At 38.4% G+C, this 20408-nt stretch overlaps 3 protein-coding genes across 4 annotated transcripts; 1 reads left to right on the plus strand and 2 right to left on the minus strand.

The window, feature by feature from the left end:
- Positions 1 to 1080: 1080 nt before the first annotated feature.
- Positions 1081 to 6758, minus strand: ndufb5 (NADH:ubiquinone oxidoreductase subunit B5). Its single transcript, XM_068319836.1, has 6 exons — positions 6632 to 6758; positions 5922 to 6004; positions 5481 to 5547; positions 5291 to 5352; positions 1526 to 1632; positions 1081 to 1295 (listed from the first exon to the last, which is right to left on the minus strand). The coding sequence occupies exons 1-6, from the start codon at positions 6747 to 6749 to the stop codon at positions 1175 to 1177; spliced, it is 558 nt and encodes a 185-aa protein (XP_068175937.1). The 5' UTR covers positions 6750 to 6758; the 3' UTR covers positions 1081 to 1174.
- A 235-nt stretch (positions 6759 to 6993) lies between these two features.
- mrpl47 (mitochondrial ribosomal protein L47) lies at positions 6994 to 9585 on the plus strand. Of its 2 annotated transcripts, none has more exons than XM_068320289.1 (7): positions 6994 to 7129; positions 7658 to 7761; positions 7879 to 7939; positions 8020 to 8116; positions 8295 to 8425; positions 8924 to 9019; positions 9130 to 9585. In XM_068320289.1, the coding sequence occupies exons 1-7, from the start codon at positions 6999 to 7001 to the stop codon at positions 9251 to 9253; spliced, it is 744 nt and encodes a 247-aa protein (XP_068176390.1). In that variant the 5' UTR covers positions 6994 to 6998; the 3' UTR covers positions 9254 to 9585. The 2 variants fall into 2 exon arrangements, with proteins under 2 accessions (XP_068176390.1, XP_068176389.1); XM_068320288.1 differs by having other exon boundaries at positions 7613 to 7761; positions 9130 to 9568.
- Positions 9586 to 9614: 29 nt separating this feature from the next.
- actl6a (actin-like 6A) lies at positions 9615 to 20381 on the minus strand. Its single transcript, XM_068320287.1, has 14 exons — positions 20243 to 20381; positions 18303 to 18379; positions 17467 to 17641; positions 16010 to 16110; positions 15604 to 15701; positions 13173 to 13267; positions 12296 to 12402; positions 11678 to 11767; positions 11535 to 11596; positions 11126 to 11240; positions 10922 to 11002; positions 10579 to 10674; positions 10381 to 10467; positions 9615 to 10254 (listed from the first exon to the last, which is right to left on the minus strand). Exons 1-14 carry the CDS (start codon positions 20265 to 20267, stop codon positions 10174 to 10176), a joined length of 1290 nt encoding a protein of 429 aa, XP_068176388.1. The 5' UTR covers positions 20268 to 20381; the 3' UTR covers positions 9615 to 10173.
- Positions 20382 to 20408: the final 27 nt, after the last annotated feature.

Here is a 20408-nt window from a genome sequence, read left to right on the forward strand (position 1 = left end):
TTATTTAAGGGTGATCAATTAGATTCCAGGGTCTGATCATGGTCTGATCGATTATCTGGACATGGGTGGATCTAGAGGTGGTTTAGTACTTTATGATGCCGCGTTTATTTCATTTGTTTGGAAGCCGTACAGTGGATTCTCACGTTTTTTTCCCCACATGACTTTTGATGCAACTTCGATGTAAATGAACATCTTATTTTCAGTGTGAACTGGTAATTCCGATGTGATCTGAACGTAGCATGACCATGCACCTGCAGTGCGGGGTTTCCACAGGTGTGCGATAAATCCAAAAAGCGAAATGGTGCATTAAAATGTACATTTCCAAATTAAGAATTTCTTCGTTTTTGTAAATCATTTGCACGTCTCTCCAGTTTCCAGACAATATTTAGTTTTATATTGTGCAACTGCTGTTGAGAGTCTGCCTTCTCCTGATTTAATTCAGTATCACTCCTTTTGTCGGTGTATTTATCATAATTTATATTGCTTTATTTGTAATTATATTCTAATAACTTTTTTGCATATTGCAAGTTATTTGAAACATTAAAATCTTTTTAGCTGGTTAACTTCTTTTACTGCATATTTATTTTCTACTGTTTTTTACATTCCTTTTCAGTGCACCACATCCACTTTCCACAGTGCTGTGTAACTTTGGATATTGAACTGTAAACTGACACCAGCTAACCAAAAAATTAAAAACCACAGAAGGGTCAGGTTGTGTTAGGCTTTGATGATACCCAAGTTGTAAAGTCTGAATGTAATCATAACTAGCACAATAAAACTTTGGGTGGATAGTATTTTTGCATGGATGAGAGGCAGGCTACCATTATATCAACGATTGTTTGTGCTAATTGTTAGTCTGTGATAAATCCGAATCATAGAGCAAGTCTACATCATGGGTGATATGCTGACTCGACAAAGACCTGAATCAACTGTCAGATTTTATCCCTGAACCATCTATGCAGGTAGCGTCACACACACTGTAATGACAACCAAAATAAAGATTTCCTTAAAGATTTTAAGGACTTTTTCAACACAAAGCCTTTTTCCAGGCACACTAATTAAAAGAAGAAACTAAAAATATCAAGAGGGCATATAGACAATTTATTTATGCAGGAAGCAAAAAAATGTACAAACAGTGAGATCACATAACGAACTGATGGCAGACACCTCTGGGTCAATTGTCAGGTGTTGTCTTAGGGCTGTTGTCAACTAACGCCTTGTCGATAGTCTTCTTATTGTACCATGGACCATCTCCTTTCTCCCTCATGTGTCGACGCACCTCGAGCTGTATCAGCCTGGTGACAATAAACAGACAGAAATACATTAAAAATAAATCAAACATTTCCTTTTAGAAAGACCATGTGTGTGATATGTGAGAAAAAAATTTTTTTTAATGATATATATATAATGTAGTTACAAATGTCTGTCCTTGCTGAAGTTTAATCGTAGCTTCAAGCCTTTACACATAACAGCCTTTGGTGATGGCTTCAACCTAAAACCAGTAAAAATGGCTTCAACCTCTCACCTCGCTTCTGCCTTCTCTTTCTCTATTTGGATTGCAGCCATTGCCTTTTCATAGTCTTTCACTGGAGAATCATAGACGTACCGCACAATCCACCTGGTGATGGGATGCTTCAACGACACACAAATGAAACATTTTAATGACTGTACATGTATTTGATCCAAATGAACAAAAATGAATTGGTCAAGCTACAGTATTCAGTGGATTTAAACTGCTGAAATACAATACAGTATTATATGCAATAACATCATCATCATATAATCAACTGAAAAATGTGTTTGTGATTAGATCGGACTGACTTTACATCTACAGAGGCAGCTTCTTCTAGAGAGCAGCCATGTTGCCCCTCCATCTTATTCTACAGTGGCTCAGAATGGGCAAGTCAAACATTTTCTCCTGATGAGGTCACAATAGTGAGATGATGGGTGCTCACTAGATACCACAAAATGCTGCACAACTGACACTTAGATGATGTCATACATCATTTGAACAATTACCTTGATTACAACCTTTATATTGTTCTATTGATTAAATTTAAAATTACATTAGTATACTAGGCTTGCACTACGATGTAGTATGACTAAGCCACTGTGGCTCAGTGGAAAAGAATTGAGTAACCCACAAAAAGCTACATTCTGTGTCCAAGACAGCGGCTTGCTATAACAGCAAGTACAACTTACAAGTAAACATTGAGTAATACCAAGAATCAAATTTATTAAAATCAAAGTGTCTAAGTCAAAGTTAAAATGTCTTCTAGTATAAGTAAAACTTACAAGTAAACATTGAACAATATATTTGTATGACCGTATTTTCACATAGTGAATGCAAGTTTTCAATTGTTGGGGGCTGTAAAACCACACTCGTCGTGGGGGTGTGTGTGTGGGGGCATCCCGTGAACTTTTTTGGAAAGTGGGATTGTTTTCCTGCATTCTAGTGCATTCTGGGGGCAAAATATTCTGTTCAGTTGACCTACAAAAATACACTAAGGTCAACAGTTCAAGCTTAACCATCTTTATTTCTATCCTTCTTTATACAGGTATAAATGTGAGATTCAACAATTGAAAACTTGCATTCACTATGTGAAGATACAGTCATACAAAATATTACTCAATGTTTACTTGTAAGTTTTACTTGGACTAGAAGACATTTAAACTTTGACTTAGACAACACCATTGGTATGCCATAGTTTAGTTGGGGGTTTTTTAAATTCGATAATGATTTGTCATTTCAATTCAAAAAAGCATGAAAAATAGCAAGTGAGGTGAATACAGATTTACATGAGTCGCTGGTTATTCCTGCCGGTCATAGGGATCAAAAGTCTAAGACTACAAAAAAGTATTGATAACATCTTTCATTTACCTTCTGACCGGTCTGTCACCACTCCTACCCCCTCTCAGCATTCACCATTTGTTGTTCAATTAGAAATCTAATATACACTCTATTCTCATTTTCTTTCGATCAATCGTCCTCGCCTTGTCGTGCACCAATTCGCGGGTTTAGCTTGTAAAAATAGAATCTTTTTTTTTATTGGATGAGAGGAGGTGATGACCCGAGTGCGTATTTAATGATCGGGAGCGTTCGGGTCACTTTGGCTATTTCTGTCGGCATGCAGAAATAGCCGCATGCTATTTTTTTCTTATGTTATCGCTCGGGGATTTTCGCGAGTCCAAAAAAGTTGTACGTTTTAGCCTTTTTTTCCTAAAAATAAGAACGCCACTGTGGCTATACAGGCTAAAAACCTTGTAGCCACTCTGGAATTCACTTCGCCTATGGCAAGGTGGCGAACGGCTAGCGCAAGCCCAGGTACATCTGGGTCCAAGTACCACTTAAAATATGTCCTGGCAAAAACATGCTGCTTGCAAGTACGAACAGGGTGTGAAATATGTACCTACACTTTGCAATTTTCAGACAAATTTTGAAATTGCAGCGGGAATAATAATACCTTGAAACTTTGCAAATTTAAAACAAAAACAAGTTGTGTAGTAGACTTGCTTGTACAGATAGTCCTCAACTTAGGAACATTCAACTTATGAACATTTGGACATACGTACAAATGTGCGCAGCCATACCCTATTATTGCCTGCAGTTCCCCTTTGGTCAAGACTACCTTGTAGTTTTTTCTTCTCCTTCCCCTCAGGGATTAAATTATAAGGATTAAAATCTTACCATAAATGAATCTGAATTAAAAACAAATGTGTGATTTATGAGTGACGCTTAACGGTGATATTGGAAATATACGTTTGTATTTGAATACATTATGTTTTTACTCTTATATATTGTACAGTAACATGATATTATGTGCTTTTAAAGGTTTTTTAGTGATCTTCTTCTTTTCCTTTTGGCTTTTCCCTTCAGGAGTCGCCACAGCGAATCATTTGCCTCCATCTAACCCTGTCCTTTGCATCATCTTCTCTCAAACCAACTACCTTCATAATCTCTTTCACTACATCCATAAACCTCCTCTTTGGTCTCCCTCTAGGCCTCCTGCCTGGCAGTTCAAAACTCAGCATCCTTCTATCAATATATTCACTATCTCTCCTCTGGACATGTCCAAACCATCTCAGTCTGGCCTCTCTGACTTTGTCTCCAAAACCTCTAACATGTGCTGTCCCTCTGATGTACTCATTCCTGATCCTATCCTTCCTGGTCCCTCCCAAAGAGAACCTCAGCATCTTAATCTCTGCTACCTCCAGCTCTGTCTCCTGTCTTTGACCTCAGTGACACTGTCTCTAGACCAAACAACATCACTGGTCTCACCACAGTTTTGTACACCTTTCCTTTCATTTTAGCTGAAACTCTTCTATCACACATCACACCTGACACTTTTCTCCACCTGTTCCATCCTGCCTGTACACGCTTCTTCACCTCTTTCCCACACTCTCTATTGCTCTGGACTGTTGACCCGAAGTACTTAAAATCCTCCACCTTCTTGATCACTTTTCCCTGTAACCTCACTCTTCCACTTGGGTCCCTCTCATCCACACACATGTACTCGGTCTTACTGCGGCTAACCTTCATTCCTCTCCTTTCCAGGACAAACCTCCACCTCTCTAGCTTCTCCTCCACCTGTTCCCTGCTCTCACTGCAGATCACAATGTCATCTGCAAACATCATAGTCCATGGAGATTCCTGTCTAACCTCGTCTGTCAGCCTGTCCATCACCATAGCGAACAAGAAGGGGCTCAGAGCTGATCCCTGAATCAGTCCCACCTCCACCTTGAACTCCTCTGTTACACCTACAGCACACCTCACCACTGTCTTACAGTCCTCATACATGTCCTGCACCACTCTAACATACTTCTCTCCCACTCCAGACTTCCTCATACAATACCACAGTTCCTCTCTGGGCACCCTGTCCTGATCTAAGAGTCCAATATTTTGAGCGAAATGACAAACTTATTTTTCCATGTATTTTTTTTAAAGCCGACATATAATCAAGAAGACTTAACTTGAAACGACCTGTGCCTGTATTTTATTATGTGTTGTTTTTAGGTCCTGTAATTGTTTCTGGTAAGTCTTGGGTAATCGTACTTTTGTATTTAGAGTAGTGATGACATTTAAGTAACCTAAAATGGCGAATATAGATTAAAGTACAATCAGAGAAGATTATTCTGAAAAGTTATAGAAGGTATGTATATGATACAATACAGACTTCTACAAAGAGATGATGGTTGTCCAAATTAATTGCATTTTGTCCTTTACTAAATAATAAATCAATCAAATCAATACTGAAAAACACACTAAGACACTAAGATGCAAAGTTAATACCTTGTAGTACTCCCAATGATCTGGTTCGTAGCCCTCTGGAATTTCAGCGAGCTCCGCCTGACCTTCACAACACAATTACACTCACGTTAAACACAACGTAATATCTTCTGATTTACTCACTGAACCTCATCTTCATGAAAGTGCTAAAATAAAAAATGAAAAACAACAATTGTGACACATGCTCACTTACCAATAAAGACATTCACATATATGACAAAGGCAGTCACAGGAATGCCTGTCAGCATGGTGTAATAGTACTAGAAAAAACAAAATGAAAAATAATCATGTTTAAGTAACCAATAAAAAGAAGAACATATGAAGGACACAATGTAACATCCTGGGAATTATGTACACCCCATTCAGGATGATTTGGGGATGTCCTCTGCTCTTCCCACAACTCTGACGGATGTCTTGCCCATCTTTAGTTTGGCTTAACAACTTGACAAGCTGTCAAAATGAATTATTGTAAAGGACATCATTTTTCTTTTGATACATTTCTGCCTTAATGCACTAGATTTCTTTCACAAATAGCCTCACAAATGGGGCAATAATCCAATCCAATCCACTTTATTTACATAGCACAACTAGTAATGATCGTGGGCAATAAATGAGATAACAGTACAAGACTCACCAATAAGCGCAGAAATCTCTTGTCATAATATTGACTGGGTTTGACGACGAACAATTTCTTTCCATGACCCCATCGAACAGCCACTACAAGATAAATAATGGTTTACTGTCTTGACTGCATTTCAAAGTTTGTTTGATGCACTACTGACATGCGATCATATCAAGATCCTGTTATAAGACTACAGGCATTTTGACTTCTGTAATTGGTTTAATGATTGGATCAATGTCTTGAACATACAGTATTACATACAGTATATAATAAAAAGTGGACACTATGAACCAAATCACTACTATTGCCAACGCAACTTTGTGAAGCAAACATGAAACGGTATTTAATAAGGTTTAAATCCGTCTGACAAACTGATTTGAATCCCGTTAGGTAAGTGCCCATACATCATTTTAATGAAACAGGTTTACAACAAATAAAAATTATTTCCCTAACATTACTATTATACCTTCAGTAAAGACAGGTTCGCATTATCTTCTGTTCAAATAAAAGAATGGGTTACAATATGGTAAGTAACCGTCATTAGGTATTTGTAATGATTAAATTACTGAAATATGTTTGACACTCGGTTTTGTTGTCAAAGAGATAAACACACGGCTAGTAACTGTTAGCAAGCTAACAAGCCCCGCCGCAAGGTCAAAAGAAACGTCGTCCATATTTCTAATAAACTTTCTCACTCTCTAAATGACCATGGCGTATCTTACCATTATTGGCCCGTGGTATTGTTCGGGTTAGTAAATTTGCCGCATTATTTCCAGATTTCAGAGGACTCAGTCTGGCTGCAAAGGAAGCAGCAGACCTGAGAACACTCATGCCCACCATTGCAACTGAGTGATGACGAATTAACAACACGACCTCTGATTCGTTGATGGAAAAGTAAAACGGAAATAGCCATATTTGGTAATGATAAATACCTCGTTTTTAACAGGAGGAGAAATAAATAATACATTTTGGCACAAAGTCAAACACTACAGCAAACAAATACTAGTAATGTAGAAAAAATACAACCATTAATATTAATTTGGGACACAGAAATGCATGCTGGGTATTGTGGGATGGACAACGGCAAAAATGGCGGCGTCCTCATCAGTAGGACGCGTTTTGACTCTTTGCAAGCAATTTGTAAATGTCGTTAAGATACCTTCAGCTGTAAATACTCGCAACCTTGCAATAAATGGGCAGTTCAAGTTCCGTCCTGATAGGTAAGAAACCTGCCGGCAAAATGAATCGAGCTTTTCACGGTTGATGAATAACAGACATGCAAAGGCCAGTAATGGTGGACTATAGATGAGTGTCCGGATTATTATTATGGCATAGGTTGACATTTGCCTAAAATGTTGTATTTGCTACATTTCAGAACAAATACTCAGGAATGACAAACCAATAGTAAGGGTCTGATTAATACGTTCATTACATATTTTAGGAGAGGTGTTTGCTTGTGTATTCACTGATTATAGTAAGCGTACAGTATCAGTCAGGTGTAAAGGACTGTAGGCTAATGGCTACTGGCAGAAATGACAGATTTAAGAAGAGCCTTTATGAGAGGTAGTATGCACAGCTGTCACTCAGGAGATAGAACGTCTATGGTTCAATTCCCAGCTGCAGATGACCTGAGAGGTATGGATTCAGAAAAATGTTCTTAGATGACTTTGTTTTGTTTTGAGCATTTCGCTTTCACTCACCAGGGAAAAGTTGATGCCCATTGGGTCATCTTGGAATATTCTTTCCAGCTCTGTGGGACAGTGTCGAGGGCTGTACACAACAATCAGCAGAAGAGGGCTGGAGGAGTTTTTTGACAACCCTGAGAACTGGGGAGAGTCTGCTGTGAAGTCAGGTAATTTTTGAAGTTTATATAATTATATATATATATATATATATATAATATAGTGTTGTAGCACAGATGTAGCCACAACGCATTTTCCCACACATTTAGTTGGCAATTTTTTTGTAGGTGCACCATGGACCGCCAAGCAACTGAGAATAAAGAGCAATGAAGATTTACACAAGCTCTGGTAAGAACAGTGACAATTCTATTGGTACTTCACAGGGTAGCAACTATTTCCAGTGGTGTCATGCTCTTTTTTTGTCTTAGGTATGTGCTGTTGAAAGAGAAGAACTTGCTGCTCACGCTTCAGCAGGAAGCAATAAGGCAAAACGTTATGATGCCAAGTCCAGAAAGATTAACAAAGGTTTGTGCTCTCAATGTGACATCTCAGCAGTTATTGGAGAAATAGCCAATCACATTGGACAGGTCAATCTCAACAGCTTTTAACAGTTTTCTGTCATACAAAGGTTGATTTTGTGGTCAGTGTTTGTGGTAGAGAAGCAGCCTTAGCTAAAAATATGTTGCTTTCTTCCTCATCCCAGGTTACCCAGTCGATGAGGAGACTGGACTCAGTGGTGACAGAGAGAGAGATTGCACTACGTCTGCTGCAGACAGGACGGGAGAAAGGCAGACCGGGAGCCTGGAGGAGGAATATATTTGGATTCACGTCCTGGTGAGATGACAGTATCTACACATATGTATTATATTGCAGAAGTTTTAGTATTAACATCTTATGGCATCTGTATGATGTCCCTGTGGCATCCCTGGAGCTTTTTTTCCTGGATTGCAAAAGTCTACAGTTCAACATCAAACTGATGTTTAAGTAGAACAGCACTCAGTAGACTGCATACCTCTGCCAAAACACAGTAGTCCCACTGAATTCAATCAAGCCTGATCCAAAATCAAAGCTGGGAAAAAAAAAGGTCTTGGATTTGCCTTTTATCAAAAAGGATCTACACCAAATTAAATGTTAAATGTAAATCAACTCAGCAACGTTTTTGTAGATCTACTAACAAAACACATAAATGACATCGACAAAAACAGGGCTGGCATCAGTCACAAAGGTTTTTTATGTTCAGAGCTGGTTTTTAGAGTAGCTATATCTCTAAATGGCTAGCCTTTGGACACAAAAAGTGAGAGGTACGCTCCTGATATTTTTCCTTTGTCTCAGGTATAGATTCAGGGAGTATGCCATACCTTGGTACATGAATAGAATATACAAGCGAAAGACATTCTTCACACCCAAGTTTGTTGAACCATTCATCAGGTAAGATATGTCACTGTTTTCTTTTTGAAGGTTAAAGTCTTGTAATAAAAATGTACTGTTCTTTTATCAATTGACATTTCCTACTGCACTGTTTTCTTCTTGTCGTAAAGGCTGCGTAGAGAGAAACGTCTTCGGGAGAATACCAGGAAAGCCACATTAGAGAAACAAACTCGGGATAGACTCAAGGAAAAATTTCCTCACATGAAAGTTCCTGCATCCTCAGGGCAGCTATAAAGTCCTCTTCATGTTTTTATTGTGAGTTTGGAATACATTTGCTCATGTTAAAAAAACATTAAAACTATTGTTCCCTGTCATGTATGAGTGTAGTTTGTGCAGTTGTTGATGCTGTAAATGATGCTTCATCAACATGAATGTTTTGGTCAGTTTCCATACTTAATATCAAACACACTTCTTGTATACCTTGTTTTCTGAAAAAATATTAAAGGTTTGGAGAGACTGTACAACTCTGGAGAACGTTGAATGCTTTTAGAAATGTTTACTGTAATTTCAAACAGCTATGCACCTATTGTTGGAAACTAAAGAGAATTTAAATGTCTGCATATGTGGGCTATTATACTTGAAAAATTATTTCAAACACGTTTAACAAAGGGATTTTATTTAAAAAAAAAAAAGAGATGTAGCCATTGAAAGCAAAGTGGAAATGAAATACAGGTTCATATGAATTGATACTTGCCAATAAACAGGTGAGAACTGACTGATGGATGATGGGCTCACTTTCTACACAAGGTTTATGGACACAAGACATTCACCACAAAAGATGAGATTCTTCCAAATGTGTCAGCCAGATTTGACACTCAGTATTCTGTGGAAGTATTTCAGAGGAAACTTTCGCATGTTTTAAAATTCTAATATTTAATCACTTTATAGCAATTAAACCTTAAGTAAAATGTTTGGAAAAAAATCCCAACCATCCTAGACATCAGGTAAACAATCTAATTTTGTCATGGCAACAAAGTAATGTTTTACTTGGTAATGTATTTGTCTGACTTTGACAAGAAATCATTTACAAACAAATCATAAAAAATGGCAATCATTTGTAGGTTCCTGAGTCTGGCATCAGGGCAACAACTCGTGATGTTGAGTTTCTGGCAGACTGTGACAAAGGGTGTTGTTGGTTAGTGGGTGTCTTGAATTTATGGACACTTCCTGTCCACACACTGCTTTCCTCCCTCTTCGTACTCTTGTTTGGAGATCCACATTTGCTGGAAGGTTCCCTGGGAGATGGAAGAAACAAGCTGAACTTGAATACAGGATAAATTCAAATACATTCACAGAGCTTGTGGATATCACGCACAACGGTGTACATATTATTTCCCATTTTATCTTGTGTGTGTCCTTACAAGTGATGCTAGTATGGAGCCTCCTATCCACGCACTGAACCGACGCTCCACCGTTGTGTTGTTGGCTATTAGCTTCAGCCTCATGCTCTGTAAATCACACAGAAGTAGAGAAGATGGTGTTCAGTGAGTTTGAAGTCTTACACTTAAGCTGAGAGAATTATGTCCAGAAAATGTAAGGAAGTACAGGTATTAACTTACTGGAGGGGTCTTTTGGGAGAGCTCTCTGTTCAGTCGGTCTGTGAAGCCCTGAATGAGAGTGTTTCCACCAGTCACCACCACACTGCCATAAAGACCCTATGACACATGTGAAACAGGAAAAAAAAAACTAAAACAACAAAATAAAAGCATATGCTAACATTTCAATTGAAGCTACAAGACTAAAAAAGAGACATTGGTCTGGATATCTTTAATTATTAAGTTCAGGTAGTCTTCCAACAGCCTATAATTCGAAATTCACAAATTTAATTAATGTAAGATAACATTTTTGATCCGGCCACCAAGAAAACAGTGGAACACATGTTTGACACATCTAACTAATTACCGGTCGGATGTCAATATCGCACATTCCCACGCTGGTAGTCACCACATGGCCAACTCCTAACATGGTATTTCCTGACAGGCCCTAAAGCGTCCAAAACAAATAACATTGCGGGGAAAAACATGGAAAGCAACACATGTAAACACTTCGTCTCGAAAATTCTTTATTTAGTACAGTATTGCGTGGTATATTTAGAAAAACACACACCTTGGCATTGGAGGGGTCAAACAGGCCCTCTGGGATCTTCAGCCTCTCAGCCCCAAAGTCACAATTGTAGCCATTGGGCAGTTCATAGTGTACAGTGGGCATCTGAGCAGCAACCCTGATAAAGGAGTGGGGGTTATATCTTAGACTGGGGTTGAAACATTGACATTAGTACATCTAATGGTTGAGACTTAAAGTACAGGATCATGTACATCTGGTAATAAAGATGATAATTATGATATAAACCACAGTGATAACGTCATTTTACAGCAATGGTGAGGAACCTGTTGCTGAAATGCAGTGCTTACAGGCTTTTGAAACGACAAACTGTTTTCCTGATCCACACAAAGCCAGATCTTGTGCCTCAGTTTAACTAGTGTAAAACAAGTGTCTAATAAAGTAATGCTCTTACTGTTCATCGTACGGCGAGTCTGAGACCTGCAGCACAGATGCCTGGAAGTCCTGGATCACACACTGAAAACAGGCAAATTGGTAAACATTTACAGAAAGAAAATAACATTGAATACTTCAACCAGGAGTAAGTTTGTTACTTACATTACACATGTAGTTGTGCCATGATCGGGTGACTTGAGGTAGTTTCTCCTTTTTCTTCCAGCTGGCTGGGGATCCCTCCCGCACAGCATCCTGCAATGACAAACACATAAAGTGACACTTTCTGGTATGAATAATGATAGCAATGAGGACCTATATAAGATGTGTAGGCACACAATGTAAAATAAAATACAGCCCACATTGGAAAGAGTGAAGTAATGTTTTCTTCAACGAATTTTGGCCTGTCAGCAACTGGCTATAGGCTGTTATCACTCAGCTCATTTTGTTCAACACGTATGGAAACCCAAGAGCCATTGAAACTAAAATTATAATCATGCAGTTTAAAAAGGTTATTTAAGATTAAACAACAGTAACTAATCCAAAATGGTTGACAGCTCAGACAAAATTACAGTTCTTATACAGTCATAATTGTAACTAAATATATTTTTATCATAACATTGAAAGCATAGCTGGAGTGTGAAAAATATTTTTAAATACATGTTCATCTTGAAAATAGAAAATGAACAGTGAATTTCAGGTTATATTGCATCTGTTAGATTTAGGACATATACAATTACAGCTATGAAATGATGAATTTAGCATTTGCAGCAAAGATCATACCTTAGATGCAATCATGTAAGGGGGGATTATTTCACAACTTAATTCTTGAAAAAGCTCCCTACACTGCATGCTCATGAAGTCTCCAGCCAGAGGTGACTTGACAATCCCTGTGAATAAAAAAAGGAATTCAGGAATAACTGTAAATCTCATCCATAATGACACAACACAGCAACCACACGTCCTTTTAAAGATAAAACTTTATTAATCACAAAGATAATTGCACCAGAATATCCTTCAGGATTAATAAAGTTCTATCTTACCTGAAAACTTATTTTACTTGAAACTACGATAAGATCAATACCTTCCTTTACTTACTCTAAGTTCTCTAAAATAACCAGTTGGTTAGCTTTGATCTTTGACTTATGCAAGTAGGTCAGGTTAAAATTTTGAATTCAGGGGTGTTGTGGGATGTTGCAGTCTATGACTGCCTTGGTTCAAGTTTCATTCTGAAATCTGCATCTTTACTGTTAAAAATAGGAATCATCATTTTTAACAAACCTGATGGGAAAGTGTAATTTACAATCCACCAAAAAATATTTCAAAATGGTGATAGAGGTTGTTAATAACAGAACATTTGAAGGAAATGCTGGTTTGGCAAAAATTAAATATAATCTACAACCAGCAGGTGGCACCATAAATTAAAGATAAGGAGCACACAATTTTGCGTTTAAAATTATTACATTTACATTAATCCCCTAACTTGTACATTTATAACACAAGAAAAATCTGCAGGTATTTTGTCAACTTAGGGGTTGGCACAGCGAATCAGTTGCCTTCATCTAACCCTGTCTTCTGCATCCTATTCTCTTACCCCAACTACCTTCATGTCTTCTGTCACTACACAACTTACGATAAATGATTCATTATAATTGTTCACCTTGTTGGAGGACGTAGCCATCGTGCACTGGAATTGCTGTGGTGTGTGTGGCTCCGCTGTCCAAGACCAAGCCTGTAGACCGCCCATTGGCAAAGCTGAGACACTTACAGTCAAGGAGTTTTTTATGAAGAAGAATTTAACTTTAGAAAGTACATACACAAAAAGAATCACCTGGACAATTGGACTTGCTTTAAAGTTAGAGACTTTCACCTCTCAGCCAGGAAGCTTCTTCAGTTCTGACCAGTTCGCCCACCCTCCTGTGAGCTGTTATGGTGAGCTGTACTCAGATGTGAATGGTTGTTTTGGTTTCTGGTGATTGAGATCAATACTGCATTGTAGGTGGGTTCAAGTTATTGTGTGATGGGCAGGTTTGGTATCCAGGAGAGGAATGTAGAAGGACAGATGGGGATTGACTTTGTAAAAAGATGGAAACAGCTTTGGTGAATACTTTCTTCCAGAAGAGGCAAAAACATAGGGTGACCTATAAGAGTGGAGGTAGGAGCACACAGGTAGACTACATCTTGTGTAGACGGTGTAATCTGAAGGAGATCAGTGACTGCAAAGTAGTGGTAGGCGAGAGTGTAGCCAAACAGCATAGGATGGTGGTGTGTAGGATGACTCTGGTGGTGAGGAAGATGAAGAGGACAAAGACAGAGCAGAGGACGAAATGGTGGAAGCTGAAAAAGGAAGACTGTTGCATGACTTTTAGGAAGGAGTTAAGACAGGCTCTGGGTGGTCAGGAGGTGCTTCCAGATGACTGGAAAACTACAGCTAATGTGATCAGGGAGACAGGTAGGAGAGTACTTGGTGTGTCTTTTGGAAGGAAAGTTAATAAGGAGACTCGGTGGTGGAATGAGGAGGTACAGGAGTGTATACAGAGAAAGAGGTTAGCTAAGAAGAAGTGGGACACTGAGAAGACTGAGGAGAGTAGACAGGAGTACAGGGAGATGCAGCGTACCGTGAAGGTAGAGTTAGCAAAGGCCAAACAAGGGGCTTATGATGACTTGTATGCTAGGTTGGACAGTAAAGATGGAGAGACTGATCTATACAGGTTGGCAAGACAAAGATTGAAGGAGCAGGTTAGGGTGATTAAGGATAGGGATGGAAGTCTATTGACAGGTGCCACTAGTATGATGGGAAGATGGAAAGAGTACTTTGAAGAGTTGATGAACGTGGAAAATGAGAGAGAACTAGAAGACTAGAAGAGGTGGCTGTTGTGGACCAGGAAGTAGCAAAGATTAGTCAGGATGAAGTGAGGAGGGCATTGAAGAGGATGCAGACTGGAAAGGCAGTCGGTCCTGATGATATACCTGTAGAGGTTTGGAAGTGTCTAGGAGAGGTGGCAGTAGAGTTTTTGACCGGGTTGTTCAAAAGGATCTTAGATAGTGAGAAGATGCCTGAGGAATGGAGAAGAAGTGTGCTGGTGCCCATTTTTAAGAACAAGGGAGATGTGCAGAGTTGTGGCAACTACAGAGGAATAAAGCTGATGAGCGATACAATGAAGTTATAGGAAAGAGTAGTGGAAGCTAGACTAAGGACAGAAGTGAGCATTTGTGAGCAGCAGTATGGTTTCATGCCAACAAAGAGTACTAAAGATGCAGTATTTGCTTTGAGGATGTTGATAGAGAAGTACAGAGAAGGCCAGACAGAGCTGCATTGTGTTTTTGTAAGTCTGGAGAAAGCTTATGACAACTTTTCTCTCAAACATGTTTTCCCAGATAAAACCTGGACATGACTGTCCTCAAAGGAGTGGCCTGTGTCTTTCAGATGCAGGTGGACAGCCGAGTCCAATCCTGAGAAGCTGGCTCTCCTGTGTTGAGTCAAACGCTTTTGAAGCAGTTGTTTGGTCTCCCGAATGCACAAGTCACAGCATTCCTCACTGCACTAGATAACATTCACGACATTGCCCTGTTTGTGGTGTTTTGTCCTTAGGGTGGTCCAGCTTTTTGTCTTAAAGCATTTCCAGGTGTGGGAATCTTGTGTTTCCTGAAAATGTTCTTGAATTTTTCTGAAACACCAGCAATGTAGGGGATGACCTCAGGTTTCCATTTGTCTTACCCCTCCTCTTCATTGTTGTTTTTGTTGGTGGACTTTTTGGTCTTGACAAAGATCCTGTTTGGAGAGCCACATGTCTTTAAGAACAATCCAGGTGTGTTTGTTAAGGAGCAGAAACACATCCTAAATAGTCTGTCCACTCTATGGACAAAACACCACAACACAAACAGTGCAATGTAGTGTATGCTGTTCAGTGCAGTGAAGAATGCTGTAACTTGTACATTGGGAAGTGTGGACTCTCTACCGGTCATGTAGAACTGAAGAACTCTTTTTTTTTTTACTTAAAAAAATGGTGAATGAGAAACTACACAGACATAACACACCCACATTATCTTTGTCCTATCCTTTCTGGACGAAGTGAAATAGAGAAGGATACGCAGATAATACAGCTGATTTGCAAAGGAAGAAGGCAGGAATATTGTAATGTTCAAACATCAGCTCTGTTAGCTTCTCTCGTTTTGCTCGAGTATTCCACTGCAGACACAAAACAAAAAATAGCGAGTTTAGAGTATATAAAAGAGTATTGTAAACATAACACAACAACTTGGAATCTGTTAGGTGATAGGGAACAGAGCAGAGACAATCAATTTCATCTAATTCCTTGCCTCACAATACCATGCAAAATTTAAGCAAAAGCAGAACTTAAATCTCTGGGATTTCACTGCTACATGATAAATTCAAACTACAGTAATGTAATTCAATATTTCTAGTCTTGGAGCAATGATTCAACATTAAGTAATGAGAGTTGTTCAGACTCCTTCTTGTAACTCAAGCTAACTCACCGATGCCTCCGACATAAGCACTGGATGTAGGCTGGGTTCAGACTTGAAGTGCATCTTATAGGTGTGATCCAAAATGGCCTGGAAGCTGTCCCAGTCCTCAACTGTAAATAGAAAAACAAAGGCAGTGTTTGATAAATGTCAACTCCCTCACACACAGAAAATACATTTGAAACACTCAAGAGCTTTGTCTCTCTTCAGTTTTTTTTTGGCATAACTCAACAACCCACACCAAAAAAATGCCAACTGCATCATAGCTAAACTGGAAAATAAGTCGTATTGATTTTAGTGTGATATGTTCTCTAATATGAACACATACAGATGTAACAAAACCTAAACACAAAGACATAACATGTAACGCATAACATTGCAGTGGCGCTCAGTGAAAAATGTACAACATTCTTTAATTGTGGCTCCAAGTGAAGAATTTTTTTTTTAAAAACAGAAAAAAATACATCTTTAATAATAATCATCATCATCATCATTATCATCATCATCATCTCTGGGTCAGATGTTGAAGAAAGTAGAGCAATGATGAGCTTTTTCAGATAATAATTTAAGCACCAGGCACCAATGTTCCAGGTCAGTCCTCCGAGGGAGTCTGGGGTCCCCTGTTGCTCTTCTCCTGCAATTATATGTGGTGTCACACTCATCTCTAAATAGCCTTATATCCAAACTCCACCAGACCAGATTTGCATGAGCAGCAGCAGTTCGGTCAGGGTACTCATTCCATACTCGCGTTTACTTATGCACAAAGGAGACATAAATCACACAAATGTCCAAAATGTTGTAGCTTGAAATGTTTCTAACAAATGGGAAATAAGTTTTCAATTGCAGGGAATCTATGATGACAATTTTAACATCACTCCAAATTATCTTCTGTGACATTTTATACAAATAGCATGCATCCAATGTCTGGCCGGAAAATTTAAATGCCTAGGTATAGACACTGGCTGTCAAACTGAATGCAATGTACAATGATATTCTAGCTCATAATGTGGGACAGATGTGAGGAAAAAAAATCTAAAATGGAAACTGAGTTATAAACCAAAGCATTGAAAAACGAGCCAAGATCAGTGATGTATTTCTAGCCCAACTAATTCACCAAAATGAACATCTATGGACATGCAAACCACATCTGAAGTTCAGAAACACACCAAAAGAACAGGAATGTACGATGACTGTCAGATTTAACTTCAAAAAAGAAAACACTAGACAGTCATCAAGAAATCTCATTAACGCTCACAATGAACGACGGTTGTCTATAGGCAAGGCGAAACAAAAGGGAACAATTATAGCTATGGATCAAGCAGGCAGTACGATAAATATTCAGTTCTAGGTTTGCATCACAGACAGCTGACCAACAGACATTGACTCTCTATGCTACTTTTACTGCCCTCTTGATATTTTACACAATCAAGGCTGCTAAAAACACTGATATTTCAAAAAATCTCACTCACTCATGCCATTCTTAAGAGGGGACATGACTTCCATGTTCTCTCTGGGTACTCTCAGTTGGTTGGTGTCAATATAGTATGTGGTGCCACTCTGCTTGCCCTTGTCACCATCTGTCTCCATGGGTGTGCTGCCATCCTCGCGGTCAAGCGTCACGCCTATCACAGTGGGGAAGTCCGCCTGAGAGCATTCAAAGATAAATAAGTCAATATTCCCACATGTCCTTTTTTATAATATCAATCACAGGAGATCATTTCAAATAAATCCTTACTGATACACAATAATACATTGAGTTTGATGGATATCAGTTCAGTATTTAACATATAAATAAGAAAAATATTGTGTATGTTTGTAATTTTGAAGAAAGCGGAGAAGAAAAAAATGGTGATTCTACACCAAAATTTCTAGAAATCAGTACAGTAGTTTTTGCATCCTACTTGTATAAAAAGAAAACAAACAGGAAAGTTTTGGGTGCCAAGATTTTCTATGATATATCACACATATAAAGGAAAAATGATATACTCACACTAACTCACTAAGTTATTTAATATTTGATAATATTTAATAAAATTTACACATGGCCAGTATTACACAAATTAATAATTACAGAATTAACAGCCATCTTTCATTTGTGAAATAGATGAGTTACTCAAACAGATCTTCCCCTAAAAGGCAGACAAATCCAAACCAAGTCAGTACTCTAGCACAACCTGATCTCAATTAATGCTGCCTGTCTCCTGGGTGACAGTCCTAATTTTGTGACATTTATATAGCCTGAAGGGAAGATGAAGATGACGGAAGGATACAGGGTGCATAATCAGGCCATGAGAAATTGATTTACCTTGGGACAGTCTTCTCCTGCGTAACCAGCTCTTACAGAGTAGGAGCCAATGTCAAACACCAAAGCACCCACCTCATCTGCAAAAATGAGAAAAAGGTTGGAAATTTGATAAAATATCAAGGTATCAATTTCCACAATGATTACAGCTGTGGATGCAGTAATCTACAATGCAGAGGAAAACTACTGATATCAGCCACTCTCATTTTTATACATGCATCTGGTGTGCTTAGATGTAAATGCACTGTAGCAAAACATTAAATAGTTGGCCACTTATGGGGAATGTTAGCACAGTCTCCTTACTCAAATATATTTCTACTGAATTTATTACATGAATATTAGCTTCTTGAACAATATATTTTTCAACTCATTAAATACTAATAATTTCAATAACACACATCACAAAGGAATTAAAACATACCATATTTACAAACTTCAAACTTCCTTTTTAAACCACTTTATCTGCTGATGTGAACTTTTTTTCTGGTATTTCTGGTATGCATTGATTTTAAAGCCAAGTCATCACTGGTCTTTACTCAGACTACACTACCTACCATAAATCACAAGCCCGATTGAAGCAGGATATAAAAATCATGCATGCCTAGAAACTCTAACCTATTTTACATTCCCGACCTCTGTGCATTCCCGACCTTTGTTGCTAGTGTTTGACAGCAATGCCTAACCCATCAAAATGATCAATTTGAAAGAAATGAAATAGATGCTTGTGCTGTAGTCCTCAAATAATGTGTCAAATTATATTATTGAAAAAAATTAGTGACTTTAATTACAGATTTGCAAAGTAAAACTACACATATACAGTTCAGCAGCCACTAAAATGGCTACTTTGACTTCTCAGCTGAATCTGAACATAATATGTGGTTTACACATTACACATGTAATTCTTTGAAGTAACTGAATAACATGGAGTGACTTTGCCAGCACATTAATCTTTCACTTCGATTTAGTACAATATTTAACTTACTTTAATCGTCATTGGTTTCATCAAAGTACGTTTGATTGTACAGTTTCAAGACTAAACAAAAAAAGAAAGGAAAAATGTGTACAGTGTGTGTATGTGTGTGTGTGTGTGTGTGTGTGTGTGTGTGTGTGTGTGTGTGTGTGTGTGTGTGTGTGTGTGTGTGTTTACATGTACGTTACAAAGGCAGAGTTTAACTAGAATAGCAATCACGGAGCTCAAACCTCCACTGAGGCAGATCCCTTTACTAATAAGTTATACCCAGTTACTAATAAGTAACTTCACCCAGACGCAATAGTCACATGTGTGAAATTATGACCCCTAAACCAAAACTTTTAATTCTGCTTACAGACAAGACTGGCAAACTAAAAAAAAAGGTAAATACAATGAAGACAAATATATCACAGGCTCATTGATGTCTGTGTAGGTTTCCAGTTATCCAGGTCATAGTTACCACTGGAGTGGATCAGTGAGAACTGAAGAAGCCTCTTGGATGAGAGGACGTCTTCAAGAAACTTTAAGTCCAGTGGATTGATTTTAACAGCTTTGGATACACAGGCTTATTGTAAATAACTTGAATCTTCATATAAATTTGAAAAATTCTGAAAATAAAAATGTGTGAAAGGCAGCAAGGCAAAGCGCATATCACGTTTGTTTGGGGAATTAAGTTACCACACAGGAAGGGATGCGATCATGAGACCAGCAAACCGACTCTCCATTACTTGCGAGCACCCTAGCCGGTGCCAGGATGAGTTACTTAATTGTCTCCACGTGTATTCATAGGTACCGGTACATTAATTCTTTGACATGTGACGACTAAAAACACAAGCGAGAATGCAGAGCTTTCGCCCACCACGGAGCTGCTTAATCGTTAGCACAGCTAGCATTGCTAGGTTAGCTAACAATGCTAAAAAAGCTTCATACTAGCATGGACGGATTTCGTTTAATGAAAATGAATCCCACTCACCTCCTCCATACACCCCACCACTCATTGTTTAAATTATCTCAACAGCAACTGTTTAAATTGGTCTATTGCAGCAGAATCACAGTCGTCACAACAAAGGAAATGTGTTAGCATTGAAAAAACGAACCAAACAGGCGTTACACCGCTTGTGGTGACTGACCAATAAGAA

The sequence above is a fragment of the Antennarius striatus genome, chromosome 7, assembly GCF_040054535.1.
Source record: "Antennarius striatus isolate MH-2024 chromosome 7, ASM4005453v1, whole genome shotgun sequence".
Taxonomy (NCBI): domain Eukaryota; kingdom Metazoa; phylum Chordata; class Actinopteri; order Lophiiformes; family Antennariidae; genus Antennarius; species Antennarius striatus.